Source organism: Palaemon carinicauda, chromosome 15 (genome assembly GCF_036898095.1).
Source record: "Palaemon carinicauda isolate YSFRI2023 chromosome 15, ASM3689809v2, whole genome shotgun sequence".
NCBI classification, from domain to species: Eukaryota; Metazoa; Arthropoda; class Malacostraca; order Decapoda; family Palaemonidae; genus Palaemon; species Palaemon carinicauda.
In genome coordinates, this window is record NC_090739.1 from 34,519,705 (window position 1) to 34,545,451 (window position 25,747).

The 25,747-nt window shown below is 38.2% G+C and overlaps 1 protein-coding gene across 2 annotated transcripts in view; it reads right to left on the minus strand.

Moving 5' to 3' along the window:
• Nucleotides 1-12,147: 12,147 nt before the first annotated feature.
• The window catches only part of LOC137654265 (5-hydroxytryptamine receptor 1A-like), a 419,677-nt gene continuing 406,077 nt past the window's right edge, over nucleotides 12,148-25,747 (minus strand). For both annotated transcript variants that reach the window (XM_068387892.1, XM_068387891.1), the window contains one exon: nucleotides 12,148-15,217. In XM_068387892.1, the coding sequence (XP_068243993.1) occupies nucleotides 13,153-15,198 (2,046 nt within the window). In that variant the 5' untranslated portion in view covers nucleotides 15,199-15,217 and the 3' untranslated portion in view covers nucleotides 12,148-13,152. The remainder of the gene's footprint in view (nucleotides 15,218-25,747) is intronic.

Consider the following 25,747-nt stretch of genomic DNA (forward strand, 5'->3'; position numbering starts at 1 on the left):
GAGTTGCAGGATCGTCTCTCACGATTTGTCGAGTCCACATCAGCACTGACAGACCATTTTGCACCAGCCATTATATTTCACCATAACTGCTAGAGAAAGTATGTAAGCCACCTGAAGTTTGAACAAAGTGAAGGAATGCATCTTCAAAATGTGTCTATGTCAGAGGCGAACAATTTGTTCTTTAGACACGTGGATACCGTAATCTTTGCTGAGCGCGAGATTCGTTCTTTACAGTCTCTTTTAGCAGACTACAAACGTATTGTCAGTGACTATGGTTATCCAGTGGGTGAAGTTAGGTCGTCCTACATCCAGCGTCTGCTCCTAAATGAGTATCAGGACAAAATTGGTTTCCAAGAAGGAAATGCAAAGAACCAGAGTCCATGGGTGTATGACACTGTGGGAGGGGGTGACTATATTGAGGCTGCTATGTTGTCCCTTGGCATCACTGATGAGCAGCTCATTCAAAACCTAGCACCACGCCTGTCAAAGAAGATCAAAGACACATCTACTGTCCCATGGACACCTCGCATTGACCATCTCGAAGAAGCTGAAGAGGTATGTGAGCAACTACTGCAGTTGTTGACTTTGTTAAAACAACCTACGGGAAAAACTGTTGATCTCAGTCCTGCCACACTCAGCCTGGCCTCCATAATCACCTACCACGTCACTGGACAGTGCACCTCAACTGCAGTTAACCTTGGCCTCATTGTTGATGCTATGACAAGGAGTAAAGACCTGGTGGACACACTTCACAAGAGAGGTGTCTGCATCAGCTACTCAGATGCACTTCTCTATGACCACTGGGCACTTAAGGATGTTGAGGTGTCAGGCACCTGCCCACCTGAGATCACAGAGAGCAAGCCAGCCGTTTTCATTGTTCACAACGACGACTTCAAGTTGGATACTATGACAGGCAGTGCAGCAGGCGCTCACAGAACTAATGTCATGTTTGTGCAGCCAGAAAGCTACGAAAGGAAATCAGATGAAGTGCCTTTTGCCAGGCTTACCAAGAAGCAGATCTCTGAACAGCTGACAAGAAAATGTGGAGAGATTACACATGTTCAACAATACAGGTGCCCCCCTGACAGTACCAGCGAGCCACCAATTCGCGCCTGGGTAAACCCACCAGTGAATGGTACAGCTCCGCAATGTGCTCGCTCTGTTATACATGCATTGTCTCGCACCAACAATGACGGTACAAGACCCCTACCCCATGAGCAACGGGTTCCAGCATACAATAGTGCCCAATCCTGCCGCTGTCCACCACCCAACAAGAGCAAGGCCTACTTTCACACCACCTATGATGAACCCCCAAGCAAATCAGTGATACATGATATCATGACAAAGCTAGTGGAAACAATGCTCAAGAAGAAAATCCCATTCTTCTTTCTCGTTGAAGATCTGCCCACCTATAAGACAATTGTCCAACTCAAGGCAGAGAATCTAGAATTGTTTAAGAATATCACCCCAATCATTGGTGCTTTCCACCAAAAGATGTCGTACATACATGCTATATATAAGAGATTCAAGGGCTCTGGGATGGCAGACACTCTGGTATCAAAAGGAGTGGTGATGGATGGATCTGTGGACCAAGCACTATAAGGCAAACATTACAGGCATGGTGTGCACTGCATCATGGCTTGGAGAGAGGCTCTTACCCACCTTCGGCTAAGAGATATACTTGAGCATGAGGAACTGTCCGAAAATGAGAAAGAGAAGCTGGACATTCTGCGTAACGCACTCACCGAAACACAAGAGGCACTTCACGAAGCTCACTCTAACCTTGAAAATGATGATGACATGAAGACTTTCATCAACAGAGTTTATGAGAAACCTGGTACCGACATGGGGGACCTTTGGCTTTCGTTTATAGAGATGTCAGACTCTCTTGTACAGAATCTTGATGCATGCCATGCCAGAAATGGACAGGAGTACATATCCTCAACATACAACATGTTGCCTGGACTGATGACATACAACCACCATGATTATGGAAGGTGGCTGCCAGATTACTGGGCAATCTTGTGTTCTTTGTCAAATGAGCAAAAGGAATGCTTTAACAATCACTTTGCTCAGTCTATGACAGGTCTACCCTACGCCTGTCAACCACTTGACCTCCGGATAGAAACAACCATGAATCTGAACTCTAAGTTGAAACAAGGATGGCTTTGCCTTTTGCAAAACGAGAAGCAACTGTTCTCTACAATAAGGAATGTGAACAATGTGGCCAGAGTGAAGGCTGCAGTGAAGCAGAATATCAAATATAAGCATCGCAACAGGAAACATCTTGAGTGTCAACCAGCGAGGATGAAGAAGGGTGAGTAAGCAGTTCAGGATCTACAGCACTGTATGAAAGAATTTAGCGCTGAACCATTTGATAACTCATCACCTTTACTGAGGTCACTGCAGTCTGGTCTGGTTGCTTCTCCACAGCTAGTACAAGACTTCAACACTGCTTTTCAAGATGGCCAAGATCAGGTTAAAATCTCCTGAACGAGCGAGTATTCATGAAGACACAGCCTCTCACTGCAACCATCCACAAGAATAAAAGGCAAAGCTTTGCCAGTGAACAAATTTGTGCACCAGCAGGTACACCTATGAAAGTGGCTCAGATGGAGAGGTTGGGTCTGGCGGCCCTGATGGACCTTGCAGAAGGATCAGGCAAGCTCCCACTTGAGTCAGCCCTTGAGGGGAGAGTGACTGAGGAGTGCTTGTCTCTGTACAATGCAGATGGGTCAATGCAAAAAACAATGAAGAGCAAGCTCTTGGATCAGTTTAACCTTGACCCAGTTGTTCAAGAACCAGAAAACTACATCATCATTGTCGACATGGGTATGATCTGGCGGTTAGCCACTCCCACACCCGAGGACCGTAAGGCAAAGACGTGAGATGGCTCAAAGTACTGATGGAAGGACTATCGAGAAAAGATCTGCAAGATCATTTTCTCACGCCATGCCAATGCAAGCCCTTACATCATTCTTATCAATGACAAGCATGACCTTCCTTTCAGCATCAAGGATGATGAGCACGATCAAAGGGCAGCAAAACATGCACATATTCCAAATATTTTTCCAAAGCCTACAGACACATTCCCAGGAGCTGCTGAAATTAACCAACTGATGGTCAGATCAGGGAACAAGATCAGACTGCAAAAGCTCCTCGGGGAACAGCTGAAAGCACAAGCTTCTATGATGTGTTGTGAAATAATCTACGGTGAGGGAGAAAGAGCAACCAATGTGAGCACTGGTGTGGCAAACACAAACTTTATTTTCAGACATCCAGAGGCTGACACAGTGATGTTCTCTGCCTATGCCAAGCTCAGGACGGGGAATTTTAATGAGGCAGTTGTACTTGACAGTTAAGATACAGATGTGTACGTTCAAGCACCATATCTCTCACAGCAACTCCTGGTGATCTACTTATCAAACGCAAGCTTTTTTCTTTATCAACTGCCATGATATGCTACCAGAAGAAGTCTCACAGATCATCAACCCTCTCCATGTGATCACTGGCAGTGATCATATGTCAGGGTTCTATGGCCATGGAAAGAAGGTGATGGAGACAGTAATCTCTGATCCCTAGGCGAGAAAGCTCCTGGGACGAATTGGTGAAAGCATCGACTTGGAGGATAGTATCAGAGCTGCTATGAAGACCTTTGTACTGTCCTGTATCTATGGTGAAAGTGCAGATGCTACTTGCGGGCAAGCAAGGGCTTCCATGTGGCAAAAAATTAAGAAGAAGAGTACGATCCGCCTCCTACCTGATGACGACTCCTTGAATCCTCATGTTGAAAGAAAAAACTATATCACATATTGCCAACTACACTACAACTTGTTTGACCATCCATCCCCTATTGGTCATGGCTGGAAACTTGTGAATGGAAAATGCCAACCAGTGTGCTACACACAACCCCCCTTGCCCCAACAGTTCATGCTTCCTGACTTCTCAGAGGAAAGTGAATCTGACAGTGAGATGAGTGAGTCTGGGGATTCAACAGATTCAGAAGTATATAAGTCCCATGATTGACGTAGAACAATTGATTCAGTGGTGTACATTTGCTAATCAATATCAATTTATTGTTTGACATTTCCTTGTGTTTCAACGTGTTTCAACCATTGACCTTGGTTTTGATGTAAAGTGATTTTTGTGTCTTTAACTTTTACTTCTATCATTAATAAAATAATTCATCACAAAAAAAATAACTTTCATTACAACCTACTATAAAAGGTCTGTAATGACCTAGCAAAATTGAATGTTTGGTGCTAAAAATCGGCGGTCATAGTGAATTTGAGTATGAAAAACGGGTAAAATAATAAAATAATATCAAAAATGAGTTTCCCATGCCAAAAAAACCCATAAAACATACTTTGTACAGCACTCTAAGCCAAACCAGGAAAAAGTTAATTTTTTGAACTGGTGACACTGGCCATTTTTTAATTCAAGGCTCTTTAAAGTTATGCTCACATTTTGACAGGGACATGGGGGCTAAATTTCTTTTTTATCCCTCCAAAAAGTCAAATCCAATGAGAAAAGTACCCCCGCTCTCAGTGGTCATGGAACTTATGAAAATGACCCAACTATATACCCCAAAAGTATCTGATCCCGTTCGTTGTTTACATCTCTTTGGCTCGTGAACTGAGGCGAAGAAGTCTGGCATAATCAAGAACAGACAGATTCTGGGTTTTAGCTAGAAGCTCAGGAACGAAGAGGGGATGAAGCCTGTCGCTAGCATTCGGTAAGTTCATGGTAAAGGAGACCCCATGATGCTCACTACCTTACTCGTCGGAGGCTACATCATGTAAGAAAACCCAATTGAGGGAAGGTTTCTATGTGAGAAAGCCTCAACCATCAAGGGTGTCTTCTCCAAGGACCACCAGACCTTATTAACGTCCAAGGATGGCATCTAACCACTTTCCATGTGAGTATGGAGAGGTATGCCAACGTGGCAATATCAACCCCTCTCAGTCTAAAGATCTGGCTTCAAGACCGATTTATGGGTTCTCATCACTAATCCTGAGAAGATCCTTTTTTGTCAGATGTAAAGTAAACATTCAGTTAATTATGAAGTGATTCCACAGCTCGGTGTGTGGTTGATGTAACATGCCGGAATGAGTAGGTAATACCCACAGAGCCTCTATCCAGAGGGGTAGAAGGTACAGGTACCATTCTATTTGGGCCCCTCCTCATGCTATTAAGAGCTAATAGTGAGTTGGGAGTGGCTCAGACTCGATTCAAGCCACTCCTTATCAGCCAGACCAGGGGAAAGCTTAGACATCAATGCCCTCCCAGGGATAATGGAAGGCCACCTTGAATGCTGATTCCAGGTCTAGCATTGGTGAGGAGAACATTTGAAGTTTCCAATTAGCAAGGTTGTGAACAGGACAACAATTTGATAACCCTTCTGCATCCTTCTACTCAGTTTGCCTACTCCTGACTTTTTTTCACCTGGAAAACCGCGGCAGTTAGAGTGACTGAGTAGAGCACTGCCCACTCGTGAATCTTGATCAAAAACTGCATAGAAAACAGTGCTGCCTCTGTTTTACCTGTCTCTATAGTGATGCTGTCACTTATTCGCACCACCGAGTGGCTGGTCAAAAGAGGGCTTAAGTGCTGAAGAGCCATGTGACACCTCAGCACTTTGAGATAGGATGTTGATCCATAATGGGATCAAGTGTGAGGATCCCCCCTATGAGTAACTGGACATCAGCGGTCACAACTCCACTAGCCAAAAGGTCTATTGGCTAGACCTGCTAGTCGTAATTGTGTGTGTGGGCCAAAAAGTAAACACGTTAAGTTCATGCGTTTCGCTGTTGCTGGTGTAAAGTCATCAAAGAGAATTCCCACTTGCACTCAATCCTGGATCTTATGAGGTGCTTAAGAGTGATGCACGTAACATTGAGGTGGAGTAAACCACCTTTTCTAAATCTCTAACAGGCTGAGTATATGCCAGAGGTTTAGTAATGTTAGTCCTCCCACACACACACATTTAAATACGTGGCCCTCATTCAGGTGTATGTATGCATGGCCATGTCAACCTATTTGGAAAAAAACAAACATGCAAATGCTCCTAAGTGCTAGCATGCTCTGGTGAGAGTCCTGTGGTCACCTTGAGCACAAGCCTCCAGGCGATGTGCGCCTGGCGATGCTTCTAGACGATGCATATCTGGGTGAGGCCCTTCTATGTGAGGCACATCTGGATGAGGCACGTCTGGGTGAGGCATGTCTGCATTAGGCGGGTCTGGATGAGGCGCATGCGGATGAAGCGCATGTGGGTGAGGCACATGTGGTTGAGGCATGTGTGGGTGTCTAGTAGAAGCTCATCTGTATTCTTTGGGGTGATAAAAAGGTGTAGGTACGGCAAAGGTTGACTCACAGCCTTGCTGAGGAGTGAAAGGGCTCACATGTCAAGCACACTCAAGTCACTAAAACATGAATTGATAGCAGACCAAGTCTGGTGATCAGCAATCCAATACAGTCAGGAAACAGTTATTCAACAGCACTCACTAGGAGACATGTTTCTTACGAGCATTTGTATCCAAAGAAAGATACAGAATTCCTTCGAGAAGGAGCATGTTGCTTCGAGTTTAAAGAAGTCTAACTCAGGGGAAGCAAAGTTGGGAAGTCTAACTCAGGGGCGGCAAAGGCAAGTATCCTGCGTTCCCTTTTGGTACACTGATCGAGTTGTAGGAGACATGTAATCCTTAAGCATGTCTCAAACTCAAGGACAATGTCCCAAGACGCTGTAGTGGCATTAACGGGAAGAGAGTCCATGAGTACAGAAGAAAAATGCTGAAAAAAGCTTGAAAAATCTGCCAACGTCTCCAGCTAGTGGAAGAATGTCAGTCTACACTGACGGTTGCTATTAAAGTGACAAATCAGTCATGCTATCGGTAAAAATTGTGCAAGCAGAGGGGCGAGACGTATTCCTCAGCTTTGCTGTTATTTCCTAAGTAAAGGATGAAGGTTTGTATTTGTGCCGGAACAACTACATTTTCTACATGAATATAGAACACCGAGGAAGAAAATGAAACAAAGATTTAGAAAATATTTTACTCTGAAAGAAAAGGTTCCTATTTCTATAAATACAATACAGTTTTAAGCGAATGTTAACAGTGAAAGATAATGACAGGCTTTGCAAGTACGCTTCATGCTTAAAATGTGCCTGGGGCCTAGGTGTTTCAGTCTTTGAATAGCAAACGATAATTCAAGACATTTACTTTTTTAAGATACTCCGCAGGAGTTACCATCTTGCGTTTCACACGTTTAAAGTCAGATGTGAAACACTGTGATAAGAATTTTGTTATATAATGATAACAATCAATAATTATGCTTATTATAAATAAGAAAACTGGATATTTTTGTGGAAATAGATATTGATAAAAAGAAGTTATTCACTAAATTAGGAGAGAGAGAGAGAGAGAGAGAGAGAGAGAGAGAGAGAGAGAGAGAGAGAGAGAGAGAGAGAGAGAGAGAGAGAGAGAGAGATTGTATTGATACATTTCATTTTTACTTTGTAGAACCCTTTCAATAAAGGAACTAACACAGGATATCATAACCATAGAAAAAGAAATCCATATGTATGCTAACTTTCAGGGAATTAAGCAACACTGTAAAAGATTTATAGATTTACAGGTATGAATTCACGAACTGTATTGCAGAATCCAGAACTAAACGTATGCAATTCAAGCAAGTGACAGTATACTCACAAGATACCAAAATCCTCTGCATAGCAGCATGCCTCAAATTACTACGGGCAAGACAGTACAGGTACATCATAATCTTACTCTTGCTCGTGTTTGCAAGTCGTTGAATGGGAATACGCCTAACCCACGTACAACTTACAACTGCATATGATTTGCACAGATGCTGTGATACACTCTCCTCCGAGTACAGTACAGTGATGGATTCTTCCGGGCAAGCCAACTTTTTTAAGTCATGAAATCTACCATTTCTGAAATCAAAACGCCAATCTTTAATCTAAATTAGCCTATTTTTGGGTGTGGGTATTATTCATACAAAAGAATACTACAGAAGTGAACATTTGTAAAGCACAAACATAAGCATATTTAAATAAAAAGGGCTCATCTTCATTCAGGGATGCAGGTACAAGTGCTGGATTTTTTGGGGTAAAGAATAGTTTAAATGCAGGCAAAAAAGTTATACAATAAATTAAAGGACAAAGCAACTACCTCAATTAATATAGGTTATCAATGACCCCAAAAATTATTTCAGTAATTGTAATGTTCTTCATACATAAAGCAGGTGATGCTAGCTGGTAAGATTCCAAGAGCATGCAAAATCCCTGGATCTTAAGAATTATCAAATAAGGCTTATACAACCTCCTGACATAAAGGTATGAACACGACAGACTTTTACTTTTCAATGATTCCATCTATACGAGGAAGAAATAATCTTTGCAAAGAATCAAGTCAATCTGACAGTAAATATACAAGGCTAGAGAGAGTAGCAGCCGTTTTAGTACAACACTAAGTTTATCAGTACTTATTGCGATGAAGTAATGCAAGGTCGGCTTTTAAATTCAACCTGCGTGCACTATCTCAAAGAGAAATCCCTCTGTTTCAGAGCTATCTTGATGTATACCCTTTTCCAACACTAAATGATTTTGAAACCATAGTTAGTCTAAAAGCAAACTTTCAAGGTTTGCAGACAATAAATTGGTTGACCCTAATAGCCTCTTTACTATATATTTGTACGAGAGGTGTCCTGATAAGTCATCTTACATAAATTTTACTGGTCATTACTGAATTGCCAGGGATTGATTCTTTTGATAGTTGTAGAGGGATGAAACAGGCATTGACATATTGGTAAAAAAATCTCTGGGGAGTAGGCTCATATGGTATCCGGCAACAGTTACCAAATAACTGGATAAAAGTTTTATACAACACTATGGAAATAGGAGGGTGTTTACCGTTAACAATATTTCCATACTTGAAGCACGTCGGCCGAGAAGTAAACCTAAGAGAATTAATAAAGCTGAAAAAATATATCAAATATCATAATAACTTAGAAAAAGGACACCAGTAAATTCAACAGATATAGACCAACTCTAACAAGTGGAAAAGGCCTTGGCTGATATTGACATCACTTAATCTATTTTCAGTGTGTCTGTATTAAATGAGCAACGTGTAGCCTTACTTTGCAGCAAACTAACCAGTAAACCTTATATGACAACAACCTCATTTGTCATTTGCAAGGTAGGTGGAAGCCACGCGGATGGAAGACATCCAGGTAGTGGATGAACTCTACACAAAGAAAAAGCTCCCATAACTAAAGAAAATAATGTCAAAGGTCTTCAAGATTTGCCTTTGTATAAGAAAAGGCAGTCAAAATAAGGTGATATATACAAAACAAAGGATAGACCAGCCTTTGCAACTAGTTTCGAGTTTCAAAAGGCCACGAACCAACAAGTATAAGTTTAGACTTGTAAATACATGTCAACTGGAAACAATTGCCCAAAAGATTCTTCAGCTGGACATCAGTACTGATCACTATTGTCTTAACTCTGCCAGGATGGGGATGGTGCCAACAATGAGTCTCTCTCTATTCAAATACTGTAATAAAGTAAGAAATCATGTAAGTAAAATAATAATTTAAGTCCATGCAAACATCAGTATTGAAGGGACAGACTGGACAGGGCAGACCTTAGTATTTGTCTCTTTTGAATAAGAAACAATATATATCATAATTACATAAATTAAAAATACAGATATAGTGTATGCATGCCAAAGGAGGTAAAAATCCATTAAACCCAACTTGACAAGACAATAGAACACGCCAAGGTTAATCGTATACCTAATCAAATAGTCGTCATGCAACATTAGGAAGGGAGGGAAAAAACGTAAAATTTATTACTACTAAAAACTAGCATAGCTGAATAAAACCAAACATTCTGAAATTTCAATAGATTAATGACATGCAGAAATAATACACGAGAGCAAGCTATATGTTGCAATAGATTAATGTAGGTCAGAGGTCAGGCTCTGGGACCGGTGAGGTCACCCCATCAGGTTTGAGCTCTGGATTCTATAATCAAGTTTGTTCATTCAAATTATCAAAACTACGACCTTAGATAAAATTGCATTTCCCTTGAAAGTTGACTTGATATAGAGTACCACATCTACTTAATCTCACTATGATAACACCTTGCCACAGCGATGATATTGCATTTTTTCCTATTTAACAAATTGAAAAATCCATCACTGAGGCATCACATATCATGAGACAGTAATCTTTTAAAGTAAGATATTTAAAATGACTAAAAGCTGAAAAGTGAACAAAAATAAACGAAATATATTTGGCTTGACTTTGGCAAACTTCCCATACTTAGGTTTACTTTGGTAAAACACAAACAACATTTTTTTTTCTAGTCGTGCAGAATTACACAAGCATCAATTTCCGGCGGTAGAAAGCTACATGTACTGAAAACTATGTTTCAGGTCAGAGCACCCTTTACAGTAGACGGAACCAGACTAGTAAAATACCTGCATTTGGAACAAAATGTAATACTACATATAAAACAGATCCATGCCTTATTATTACTAACACCACAATTTCTAATGACATAAGTTATTTTCCTTTCATGACAAATCCGGGAAGGCAGGCAATTAATCATATCAATGTTTCTTTTTTACATTACAATAAAAGGGTTTTCTAATCCATCTCACCACATACATATATATACAGTAGTTACAGATAATAGACATGGCTCTAATTTCCTTTAGTTTATAAAGATTGCAAAGAACAAAAATTATTAGGTACTGTAATAGCCATTACATTTCCAATGTCGTTTACCACGTTTTGTACAGGCTGTTACAAAATAAAATAAGAAAGATACACTGTAACACACAAATCACAATAACAAAGGACTATTTCATATTTCTTAACGTGTTTTTTTGTGGGAACTGGAATTGTATTCTGAATATTTTTCCAATCGAACACTACAACCTTAAAGAAACTGTACTAATCTCAAGGAATCTTGTGCGTTAAACCCAGTTTTCTCACACAGATTTAGCCTTAGCTGGTAAAACCCGATTTTGTGAGACGGGATCACTCTTCGACTTGTTAATTACAGTAAACTTGCTTCGCCGAGATTTCTTTACGGCCAAATTGCCGTATACTTGACAAGGATGAATGAAACCTTTGCATTTCAGATGTCTCCCAATATCTAAGATGCAAAGGGACAACTTTATTAAGCTCTTTGTAACAAGATTGACTTTATACACTAAAATCAGGGCTTCCACATTTACTTACGATTTTGGGCCACATAATCAACCACTGAATACTTTTGGTCACTAAGAATTACACCACTCGTTTCTTTTATCTTACAGAAAAAAACTAATAAGCAGAGTCGTTATCCTTCATGAGTATTAACGTCTCAGAATGACCAGCGATGACAACATGCAATACAATTTAAACAAACGTTCTTGAACGTGCACCAAACTTCAGTCTCTTGTGCAAAACCCTTGTTGACCCACGAACTTGCACAAGGTGTGTCATTTAACCGGTATTGCTACAGCATACGACTAGGGCAGGTAAAGGCAGGATTTTAGGTCACGAGGGACCAGGAAAGGATGGGGATAAAAGATATGGGGGGGGGGGGAGGGAGGATATTGTGAAGGATAATGATAATGGAGAACACGCAAGTCTATTCACATCTTCCGGGAGTCTCTTGAAGCCCATCGAATGCAACTTACTCCCCACAGTAATGTGATTCTCCAAACATTAATCACAAATGACCTCCTTGAAACTGAATGATAAAAATAAAAGGAAATTATAATTTACATTACACAATTTCACATAAATAACGAAGAATACTCTCTTTTACACATTACATCATAATATACATATCAAGATTTATATTGAACTTTGTACATTAAGCGGCTACCCGAATCCTTAACACTCGTTAAAGACGTTAAAGAAAATCACTGAGGAGTCACCCAGAATCATATTTACAATGAGTATGTATACAACATATTTATACGTATGTATATATGCATATATATATATATATATATATATATATATATGCATATATATATATATATATATATATATATATATATATATATATATATATATATATATATATATATATATATATATATATATATATACATATGTACACAGTATATGAAGAGAGTAGGTTACAGGTATATACTTTTATAATCTATACTTTCTTACATACATTAAATCCAAATTTGAGCAAGAAGCATCAATTATTGTTGCTTTTTGCTCTCCACGTAATACTATCCTAAGATATAAATCACATTTCACCTTTATGACAAACAACATTGTTGTGAGACGTTAAGATTTAAAATAAAATGGAAACAAAATTATCACTAATTCTCTCACATAAGAAGTTTTCATCGACCTCACGCTCACTGAGTAATGCCTCTCTGTAATTCGTATCTTCATTGCTCTTGAATAGATATGACTTGACCTTAGATATGGATTACATTGAATTATTTTCAGAAGACCCATCCAACACTTGGAATCACCGAGTTTCGCTAAGTTTAAAAACAATGGTGGTAACACAGAAAATGTTCAAGAAATTATCAGTTACTTTATAATCAGAACCAGATTTGAAAGGCTAAGCCAGCACCTATCTGATAAACTGAATAATTTACTTGAAGAAAAGCACAGTTTATTAAAACTACTGGTCATTGGTTGACGGACCACATTTTTCCGGTCCGGATATGAGTGTAATTATATTGCAGTATACAAGCATGATTCAAATCTGAAAATCATACTGAAATGTTTTACGAAAATTCAGTTACTGAAGAATACGGTATAACTAAATAACACAAGTAGTTTTTGCTTTAATGTAAACTCAGTAGATTGCACCATATATCATATGAGTATTTTCATTTGATTAAACTGTAAGATTATTATGACTAGATTAATGCCATAGATTTAACTTGACAATTTTTCAGCTTTAGCACTCTCATATTGCATTTTTTGTGTGCTAACATATATCCCAAGTTTTAGATTAACCTTCACATCTCTATGAGACGAAGATGAAGAACTCATCCTCTAATGCTAGCACAGCCTTTACTCTCAGCACTCAGCACTAATTCTATCATAGATTTTTTTTTCCAAAATATCTTTTCAATATATAATTTGTAATGGTGGTCAGACAAAGACACCGGCAGGTTGACGAGGCTTGCAGCAACTGAGACGCTTCAAAGTACGATGGAAAGCTTCTCGGAAATCAGTACGAAAATATGCATATATGAAAGGATTTAGTGTAGAATTAAAGTAGCCAATCCAGAACAGTGCAGTGACAACAGCAGGTGGACAGTGACAAGAGGGTCCGCAGATATTGATGCTAACATACCAAATAAAAAATGGTAACCAGCATAATACGAATGCTCCCATGATGAGGCCTAAAGTTCTGGCAGCTTTGTGTTCACGCCGACCAACTTGAGGTGGTCCAGCTTTACTTGTCACTATGGGGGTGCTATGTAAGCGGCGATTGCATGGTACTAATGAGCTATGCCTGGTTGGACCATGCCATGATGCTGTGCTACCATGACGATTATGACGCCAATTTGAACCACTGGAGTTGCCATTGTTGCTATTTGGTTTTGTTGAGCTACCAGCATTTGATCCATTACCAGTCATGAGGTTATTAACCATTCCTGCACCACTGCTGCTGCGGGAACTACTGCTTCCAGAAGGACCAAGTGAGGGTATGCCCGATGATGTTGTGGCAACAGAAACAGTTGAGGATGTGTCACTTAATGTCTTCATAAGGAATTCTTGATGGCGTGTGACAGGGGTAAAAGGTGTTTGTTGCAAAGCTACTAAAAGTTGCTGACGAGCCATTGCTGCCGCAGCTGGATCCTGTTGTTGCTGTGATGCACTAGAGCCAAGTCTAATAGATGATGAGTAAGCATTTGAGCTGGCTGAGGAAGCTCTATTCAGTAATGCCCGTTCTTGCTTTCTAGCTTCTTGGAAAATTCTGAAATACATAACTACCATCACAGTACATGGAACCCAAAAAGACACAGCAGAGGACACTAGAGCGAACACTGCATTTACAACAAATGAACACACATGAGGCTGAAAGTCACGAGACCGCATATGTTCTGCTGTAGTGTACCACCCTAAGAATATCGGCAGGAAAGAAATGAGCGTAGGTGCTAACCAACAGTGAGCTAACATAACAGCCAAGATACGTCGGGTAATAGTAAGTGGGTACTCCAAGGGTCTGACAATGGCATAGTATCTATCCACACTAATGCAACACAAATGTAAGATGGAGACTGTTGAAAAGTAAACATCAAAGCTATTCCATAAGTCACACATAATGCGTCCAAACATCCAACGCCCACCAGTTAATTCAACGGAGGCATTGAATGTCATGGCACACAGAGCCACAAGCATATCAGCAGTTGCTAAAGACACGAGAAGGTAATTAGCTGTAGAATGGAGGCGACGGTGTAATGCAACACTCACAATAACCAAGATGTTTCCTAACACTGACACTATAATAATTGCTGCCATCACTAAAGCCTTGATAATTGTCAAGCCAATGTCTGTGCCAGTCCAATTCCTTAGCTCTAGCTCTCCGAGGTAGGTATCATTGTTTCCAAAACCTTCACCTGTATCGAGATATATAGAAGGGAATGTATCATCACTACCTGCAACTGACTCATTAGCACTCCTGATGACTGTATGTCCTCTGTTATTCACTCTATAGTTTTCATAATAATATGGTCCCTTGGGTTCCTTTTCTGTAAGATTCTCTTCCTCTTTAGAAGAGTGTTTAATGGATTTATCAGGGTTTGAAGGAAGACAAGGTCTGTCAGTGGATGATGCAACTGGAGCAGTAAGTGAAGATGAGAACGTGGAAATCTTGGAAACAGACTGAGGTGATGCAGGAACCATTGGTGAGATGTTTTTGACAACGGCAAAGGCTATTGGTGGGACAGTTGGGGAGTGGGTTGCAGTACTGGTGTCAGCGGAAGACTTTGAAGAGGTAGTGGTAGCAGAAGCGGCCAATAAAATATGGGTAGGCAGTGAAAATGAAAAAGTGTCAGAGGCAACCACTGGAACACCGGAGAAGCATGGCTTTGGCATACAAAGAAGCAGCAGAAGTAGCAGCAGCAGCAGAAGAGGAAATGGCTGCTGAGTGTGGCGGTGCAGGGGAGGCGAGTTCAGTAAGGTGGGCATAACCCCCCCTGCCCGCCTTCTGAAAGAGAAAAAAAAACATTAATTTTCATTTTTAATACAAATAATAAAACTGCAAAATAGAAAAAAATCAGTAACAGATATATCAGAATCTATTTCATCCCTGACGTAAAATTAATTAATCTTAATTTTGAAGTTCTGCAGCATATAATATAATCAATAAATTGTTATCATCTGCAATTCTTCTACGTCAACAAAATTTATCTAATGTAATTGTGATCAATTCTAACGACTAACCTGACACCCAAAGAGGATATATACATTATATATAAATGAATATATATATATATATATATATATATATATATATATATATATATATATATATATATATACATATATATACAGTATATATATATATATATATATATATATATATATACACACACACACACACATATATATATATATATATATATATATATATATATATATATATAAATATATATATATATATATATATATATATATATATACACATATACATATTCTTTACAATTTCCTTTTGTTTTGATAATGGCTAAAATAGGTTGGTTGATATCAACTAAAGTCATAACAGTTAAGGTAATTGATGAAATAAATGGCTAGTCATAAAAAAAATAACTGAAAAGGATATCCCAATAAAATGTTGTTCTAGGAATCTAGGATATTAATTCACTTTATGCTTTATCAATGCTTTCGTTCATACTTCGAGGAATTATTTATCAATTAACAATAATTATTACTTTTGAAAAAAAAAATGTAATCACAAATGCCAAAGCACCATTTGATTTATGCACATTAATAATTTTATGAGGGGTTAATCACTACCACTCACCCAGTACTCTGTGAAAATAAATCTCGGAGGTCCCTCACACTAGGACACCTCGACTACTAAATACTTGTCAATGTTATATCCCTTCGAAGTTAGTCTTTCTCTTCATTTTCATTCATGCTAAGGTGCGCTGTGATCTTTCTTTTATATAACTGGGAAAATCTAATGGCTAGGGAATTGTTCTGAAGTTAATGACGCCAAATCCTTCCCAAGACGTTTTCCACTTAATTTCATTTTAAGCTACAGTGTGCTGAAATTTTTCATTTTACGTTTGGGAAGATATCACTTATTTCCAAGCCAAGTCATCTTTCATTTTATATTCTATTACGATGGGGTGTACTGAAATTTTCCTTTTTATGTTTAGGAAGATACTTTTCATCACAATACGTTTTATAGGTACCAAGTTGGCCAGGACACCAGCCACCCGTTATGATACTACCGCTAGAGTCATTGGGTCCTTTGACTGGCCAGACAGTACTACATTGAATCCTTCTCTGTGGTTACGGCTCATTTCCCTTTGCCTGAACACATACTGTACTGAATAGCCTGGCCTATTCTTTACATGGTCTGCATTGTCATCATACACCTGACAACAGTTAATCTTCACCCAAGAGGTTAACTACTGTAATTGTTCAGTGGCTACTTCCTCTTGGTAAGGGTAGAAGAGACTTTTTATCTATGGTAAGCAGCTCTTCTAGGAGAAGGACACTCGTAGAGTTCTCTTGCTTGAAGGTACACTCGGGCACACTATTCTGTGTTATTTCTCTTCCTCTTGTATTTTGAAGTTTTAATAGTTTATATACGAAAGTTTTATTTCAATATTGTTACTGTTCTCAAAATATGTTATTTTAATTGTTGAATTACTTCTCTTGTAGTTTATTTATTTTCTTATTTCCTTTCCTCACTGGGTTATATTCCCTGTTGCAGACCCTGGGCTTATAGCATTTTCTTTACCAACTAAGGTTGTAGCTTAGCAAGTAATAATAATAATAATAATAATAATAATAATAATAATAATAATAATAATAATAATACGTTTCAAATTGTAATTTATCTCAAGAAAGCTAATCGGTTACAATATAATTGTTTGGAAATACATTATACATAAAGTAAAGAAAACAAACATATTGTCCTCATAAAAGTAAGTATAATAATTAATAACTTAATTGTAAATATTGAAAGGCCATTATGACTTAATTTCTCAGACTCTCAGTCTTACATATTATGGATTGATGTACTGTAGCATGGGCCATATGGCCAAGCGCTTGGATTGGAAAGGACATTCAGTTGCAATTGCAACTACAGAATTAAAGCTGAAAGAATAAGTTAAAGAGAAAGAAGGATAAAAATGGAAAAGGTGAAGTAAAATGTTAAAAATTGAATGCAGCTGGGGGGGGGAGGGTAACGGTGCAAAGACATTTTAATAATACCTACACCTACAGTGTACAGAATGAGGTCCACCGATGCACAACCTACTCTACGGGCATCATATATTATGTAATTTCATTACATTGCAATGTCATTATAACTTTCTTAAGGGGGATTATCATATTATCACTAAACTATAAAACTAATCTTGGTCACTCCCTGAAACTTTAAGGTGACTACAACTATATTAACATACTTGAGGAGAATTTTTTTTTTTTTTTTGAGATTTGTATTAGAAAATGATACAAAAAGTGCCGTGAAACTAAGGAACAGTACAGTTTGTATACGTTATTCGATTATGAGATATATAAGAAAAATGATGAAGATATTTTGTAAGATGACTAGTGCCTAAGTACAAACGACAGGTTTCATCCTGGAATTTCCAAACACATAATTTCGCAGTCAGGACACTATTACAAGATATTAATGATACCGTATGCCTAATATTGTAATAAGAAAAATAATGGCACATGGAAGACATGCTATAAAGAGTTCGAGAAAATTTTTCATGACATAATGAAATTTTTCTTTCAAATCCCATAAAACGGCCAACGAAGGAAAGAGGAATTTACCAGAACCTGAAAATTGTTGGTTCAATCATCCATGTGCCCTTTGTCTTGATTTCCCTCTTGGCAAGATCTCCTCATCCTTCTAGGATGTCAGGAATTCCTTTTCGAAGAGGACGGAATGCAAGAAGGAACGGATAGGGGGTGGGTCAGTTATTAGACAGTGTTTCCGTCAATACAAGTCTTGGAAATTGTATGCATAAATGTCTCGAAGATTATTGATGGGCAAAGCAGTTTGAATGTTTTATCTAAATAAAAAAAAAGTAAGTATTTTCGAGTAAGTACACAGATGATTCATTTAAACACACATTCACGTACACAGGAGATGTAGAGGTTATAACAGCTTCATATTCCGGAAAATATCTGCATGAATGTTTTTCAGCTTGAGTGATCTTTTCTAGATTTCATACGCATACAGCACAGGCATGTCAATGATAAATAAGATTGAACAACTTGATTTAAACTTGAAAAATAATAAGATAATAATTGGCTGCTCTAAATTACTTATGAGTATACAGTTATACTGTCTAAAACTTTAGCAACTCTCTTAATCATAACCACATTATACAGAGTTGCAGAAACGCTTCTTGCAAATATATTCTGGGATATGAAGCTTTGATATTCTATATATTTCCTTCACTTCCACGAGCAAATTTATACGATATTAATTGTATTATTTTTCGCACAAAAATACATACAATTATAATTAATACACGCACACACACAAACACACACACACACACACACACACACACACACACAAACACACACACACACACACACACACACACACATATATATATATATATATATATATATATATATATATATATATATATATATATATATATATATATATATATATATATATATGGTGGTTTTAGAAGAGGTAGGGGTTGTATGAATCAGATTTTTACAGTTAAGCAGATATGCGAGAAATATTTAGCAAAAGGTAAGGAGGTGTATGTTGCGTTTATGGATCTGGAGAAAGCGTATGATAGAGTTGATAGGGAAGCAATGTGGAATGTGATGAGGTTATATGGAGTTGGTGGAAGGTTGTTGCAAGCAGTGGAAAGTTTCTACAAAGGTAGTAAAGCATGTGTTAGAATAGGAAATGAAGTGAGTGATTGGTTTCCGGTGAGAGTGGGGCAGAGACAGGGATGTGTGATGTCGCTGTGGTTAACTTGTATGTTGATGGAGTGGTGAGAGAGGTGAATGCTCGAGTGCTTGGACGAGGATTAAAACTGGTAGACGAGAATGACCATGAATGGGAGGTAAATCAGTTGTTGTTTGCGGATGATACTGTACTGGTTGCAGACACAGAAGAGAAGCTTGACCGACTAGTGACAGAATTTGGAAGGGTGTGTGAGAGAAGGAAGTTTTGAGTTAATGTGGGTAAGAGTAAGGTTATGAGATGTACGAGAAGGGAAGGTGGTGCAAGGTTGAATGTCATGTTGAATGGAGAGTTACTTGAGGAGGTGGATCAGTTAAGTACTTGGAGTCTGTTGTTGCAGCAAATGGTGGAGTGGAAGCAGATGTACGTCAGAGAGTGAATGAAGGTTGCAAAGTGTTGGGGGCAGTTAAGGGAGTAGTAAAAAATAGAGGGTTGGGCATGAATGTAAAGAGAGTTCTATATGAGAAAGTGATTGTACCAACTGTGATGTATGGATCGGAGTTGTGGGGAATGAAAGTGATGGAGAGACAGAAATTGAATGTGTTTGAGATGAAGTGTCTAAGGAGTGTGGCTGGTGTATCTCGAGTAGATAGGGTTAGGAACGAAGTGGTGAGGGTGAGAACGGGTGTAAGAAATTAGTTAGCAGCTAGAGTGGATATGAATGTGTTGAGGTGGTTTGGCCATGTTGAGAGAATGGAAAATGGCTATCTGCTAAAGAAGGTGATGAATCCAAGAGTTGATGGGAGAAGTACAAGAGGAAGGCCAAGGTTTGGGTGGATGAATGGAGTGAAGAAAGCTCTGGGTGATAGGAGGATAGATGTGAGAGAGGCAAGAGAGCGTGCTAGAAATAGGAATGAATGGCGAGCGATTGTGACGCAGTTCCGGTAGGCCCTGCTGCTTCCTCCGGTGCCTTAGATGACTGCGGAGGTAGCAGCAGTATGGGGATTCAGCATTATGAAGCTTCATCTGTGGTGGATAATGTGGGAGGGTGGGCTGTGGCACCCTAGCAATACCAGCTGAACTCAGTTGAGTCCCTTGTCAGGCTGGGAGGAACGTAGAGAGTAGAGGTCCCCTTTTTGTTTTGTTTCATTTGTTGATGTCGGCTACCCCCAAAAATTGGGGGAAGTGCCTTGGTATATATATATATATTTATATATATATATATATATATATATATATGTGTGTGTGTGTGTGTGTGTGTGTGTGTGTGTGTGTGTCTGTATTTGTGCGCACAACAAGTTGTAAGGATTTACTTAATTTAAATGACACTCTTGGAAGACAGATGAGCTAGAATTCATTCGGTTTGATCGACTATTGGGCGGTAAATTGAGATCGAATTGCAAGTTATTTGAACGCAAGAGAGAGAGAGAGAGAGAGAGAGAGAGAGAGAGAGAGAGAGAGAGAGAGAGAGAGAGAGAGAGTGAGAGAGATTGTTGAGGTTTTTAGATATCCTTCCATTTACTGATCACTGACTTTCCATTACGTTGATATAAAGAACATAACTTTGCTTACCAAAAAACAAATATGCTTTTGCCTATCAGCCAACGAACGCTCTCTACTAATCATCAGTTCATCTTTTCAATAGAAAGACCTGATCACACAATCTCTGTGTTTTATAAACTGAGTTTTACACAAGACAAAATTCATCATGGAAAGAATCAGTTTGTTTGTGTGTTTCTCCAGATGCTCATCACAAATTCATTTCTGCAAGTTCCCTCGGTGTTCGTATATACAAGACTCTTCCTCTTCGAACCTCTGGTGATCACTCCATGGACGTCTGCTAGCTTAAGCTTTCGTCACGATTTGAAAGGAATGTTTGCTCAACAGATTTTTACAATATAAGCCCGTCATTAATTCAAACTGCTAAGGTCTATCTATCCTTTCGTCACTATAGGCTACATGGTAAAATATTGGTCAATATGTTGATATGTTACTCTATACGCTCGTCAATTCGTTTATTTCTCTTTGGGTATGTTCTCTATACAAATCGTTGATTAATAATAACTAATTGAAGAAACCCTGGGTGATTACTCAACCTTACGTTGCAAAGTTAGCCTATCTATTTAAGGGGTTAAGAAACAGATGGCTCATTTTATCGGAAAAAAATTGCTTATAATACAATTATTTATGTTTTCATGTCGTATGGGTGCGAGTCAGTACTGAAAATGAATTACAATAAATTTTGTTTTTTTTCAACTGTACAGTTAGTGAGTGACCTACAGAGGGAACAGTAAGTATTTTTTCCACATTCACCCTAACATTCTCCCAATGGTTTCAGTCACATTACAACTTTTATACTTCCTTAAATATCTTGACTATAAACATATACGTGACCAGGATATCATCAAACTTATAGATAACCTGATTGTTTTAATCATCATATTCTCTTGAATTGCAGTAATTTAACATTCCCCTTGTTTTACGTACTAACACAAGTCTACCCCTGAAACACGACATTACGATGTATTTACCTTCATATCAATCAACTAACTTCATTAGAAATGTGTTGAACAAATAAATTTAAAAATTATATCTCTATTTTTCAGGTGTGGTCAAACCATGAAAGATTGGACTGTAAATATCAAAATTTAGAAAACAAATAACTCGATCGTCTGCAATTTCAAGTGAATTTCGTTGGATTCTCTTGGAATAATTGTTCCGGAAAGAGGGTGCATTGAAATATCTACCCGAATGGAAGTTCCCCTCTTGAAATCATCTTGCATCGATGTCAGTATTAATTCATTATCTAACATTCTATACACTGTACAATTACCACCACTTCCCAAAATTTTCTTCAGTTGAAACTAGTTTTTGGGTATCATAATGTTAAGCTCTCGGAAAACCTTTAATATCAGTTACAATTATTGGTAAACAATCATATTTCTTGAAAACAATCCCATTATATTTCAATTTTCTCAAGTCATACAAGATACCGATGCAGGACTCTATAAATGTTCATAATAACCTTCCTTCTTTAAAAAAATTCAGACCGATATATATTTCCTTTCCAATATAATTATGATTTGAAATGTGTTCGAGTCGCACAGGTTACCGTGTGCTTGTCTCGTTTTGATTATTATTATTATTATTATTATTATTATTATTATTATTATAAAGTTAGGTACCAACAGAATTCCATATCTGGTCCAATTAGCCCTGGAAATTTTTCAGACAACGCCTTTTGATGGGTTGTCTCGCCAATTCATAAAACACACCGAATTTCTTCAAAATTTGGTTTTACCGTTCAATAACCCCTTTCATACACCCATAGCTCTATCTTTTAATTTTCTAAAGATAATAAAGATGAGTCTGCTTCCAGTGTCTTAAGATTCTCATCCAGTTACATATACTCCGCTTTCTTTATTAAAGGCCAAAATTGGTAGTGTTTTTAAAAAAGCAATTTAATTTTTTTTCTTACTCTCATGTACTGAAGGAGATTTCGAGGGACATTTGTCTTAGATTGAAAGAATAAAAAAATATCTTTGTTAGTTACATATGATTGATGTGTAAATTTTTAGTCTTTTTAATTTCATCTAACCGATAGTTATTTACACATGTTTCTAAAAAAATTACAATGTCTTTATATACTTCCAAAGGATGGCTTGTTTCTGTACTAACCATTCTCCTTTATTCAATTCCAAACTATGAAAACCCTTCTTTGGCCTGTTCTCATGTTCCTTTTGTTCAAGTATGTTATTATTTGTCATTTTCTTAGACAACCTTTTCGTTTTCTATTTAGACTATCTTGGAATCCAGCCAGAGTTCAGGTTTTCTATGCCCTTTGAATATGACACGCTGAACCATAAATTGCAAATGAAGCCCCTTTTAGAGTCTCGCACGCGGGACCAAAGCACCTCCTCGCGTGAATGTATTTGGATTTAGTCAAGAATAGGAATCGCAGAGTAGGCTCGATTCACACGAGCGGTTAGAAACCATGCAGCAGATTCCCGCATGTCAAAGAGCTTGTCTTCACACGAGCGGTTTGAAACCGTGCGGTTCGTCTACATCAGGGAACAGAGTCAACAGACTGCTAGTCTGTCTGTTTGTTCGAGATGGAGGATGAGAAGAAGCAAGTGGTTTTTGTGTATGTAATACACAGGATGCTAAAAAGATGCAACTACGTAAATGGTGGGCCCACATAATAATAATAATAATAATAATAATAATAATAATAATAATAATAATAATTATAATAATAATAATAATAATAATAATGATAATAATGAAATAATAATAATAATGATAATTATAATAATATTAATAATAATAATAATAATAATAATAATAATAATAATAATAATATAATATAATGATAATAAAAAATAATAGATAATAGTAAATAATGAATAATAATAATAAATATTGATAATAATAATAATAATAATAATATTATTATCATTATTATTATCATTAATAATAATAATAATAATAATAATAATAATAATAATAATAATAATAATAACCAATACTATTAAAGCAACAATCACCCTCGTTTCTTTTAACGTGACATTAGAAGATTGGACAAGTTTATCATACGTAACATATAAGAAAAGAAAACAATCACTTGTATAATCATGATCTTATTTAGTTTAGGGTACCTTTAGTACAGTATATTATAATAATGATAATAATAATAATAATAATAGTAAAAATAATATTAATGATAACTGTAGTAGTAGTAGTAGTAGTAGTAGTAGTAATAATAATAATAACAATAATAATAATTATAATAATAATGATGATGATAAGGCAATTCCTGTTAATCAATGACAAATAGCAGCAGAAGAAGAATCAACGCCTATCCTCTGCAACAGTTGAACTACAGCTACGGCACGGGGAAATCCTCTCGTCTGCATAAACTTCTCAAGTATTCTAGACACAATTTATGCGCCGCACGGTTTACGCCCGCTTCACACGAGCGGTTTGAAACCGTGTGGTTGCGACGTGAGGTTAAAAAAATCAATGTAGCTCATTGAGGCCCTTCACACGTTGCAGGAGATAACCGGGCGGCAAAATAACCGATGTACTGTAAAGGCTCGTTTCACACGAGCAATTTGAAACCATGCGGCAGATTCCCAAATGTCAAAGAGCATATCTTCACACAAGCGGTTTGAAACCGTGCGGCAGATTCCCGCATGTCAAAGAGCATGTCTTAACACGAGCGGTTTGGAACCGTTCAGCAGATTCCCGCATGTAAAAGAGCATGTCTTAACACGAGTGGTTTGGAACCGTGCGACAGATTCCCGCATGTCAAAGAGCATGTCTTAACACGAGCGGTTTGGAACCGTTCAGCAGATTCCCGCATGTAAAAGAGCATGTCTTAACACGAGTGGTTTGGAACCGTGCGACAGATTCCCGCATGTCAAAGAGCATGTCTTAACACGAGCGGTTTGGAACCGTGCAGCAGATTCCCACATGTTAAAGAGTATGTCTTAACACAAGCGGTTTGGAACCGTGCGGCAGATTCCCGCATATCAAAGAGCATGTCTTCACACAAGCGGTTTGAAACTGTGCGGCAGATTCCCGCATGTCGAAGAGCATGTCTTCATACGAGCGGTTTGAAACTGTGCAGCAGATTCCCTCATGCCAAAGAGCATGTCTTAATATGAGCGGTTTGAAACTGTGCAGCAGATTCCAGCATGTCGATGAGCATGTCTTCACACGAGCGGTTTGAAACCGTGCACCAGATTCCTGCATGTTTAAGAGCATGTCATCAGACAAGCGGTTTGAAACTGTGCAGCAGATTCCCTCATGTCAAAGAGCATGTCTTAACACGAGCAGTTTGAAACTGTGCAGAAGATTCCAGCATGTCGAAGAGCATGTCTTCACACAAGCGGTTTGAAACCGTGTGGCAGATTTCCGCATGTCAAAGAGCATGTTTACACATGAGCGGTTTGAAATCGTATGGTTAATCTTCATCAGGGAACAAACTGATTTGTTGAAGATGAAGGAAGTGAAGAAAAAAGTGGTCTTTGTGTATATAATAAATAAGGCGCTTAAAAGAAGCAAATACGTAAATGGTGGACCCAACCAATAATAATAATAATAATAATAATAATAATAATAATAATAATAATATTAGTATTGATTATGATGATGATGATGATAAACCATATTAAACGCTGAAAAAAAAAAAAACAGCAGAAGAGGAACGCCTACTATCCTCTACAACAGCTGAACCAGTACCACCGCACGGGAGAAAACCTGTCGTCTCTGAAGGGAATCCTTAATTAGTATTCTGCCGTACGGTTTAGCATTGCATGCTGTTTGGAAATCCCTACCAGCCGGCTATTCTGCCGCACGGTTATCTCCCGTATCGTGTGAAGGGTCTCACTGAGCTACACTGATCTCTGAACCGCACTGTCGCAACGGTACGGTTTCAAACCGCTCGTGTGAAGCGGTCCTAAACCGTGCGGTGTCATACGGTTTAGAATTCTTAAGAAGTTTATGGTTCCTTCAGAGGAGCAGTTTGCCCCTGTGCGGTAGCAGTGGTTCAGCTGTTGCAGAGGGTAGTAGGCTTTCCTCTTCTGCTGATATTTTTCAGCGATT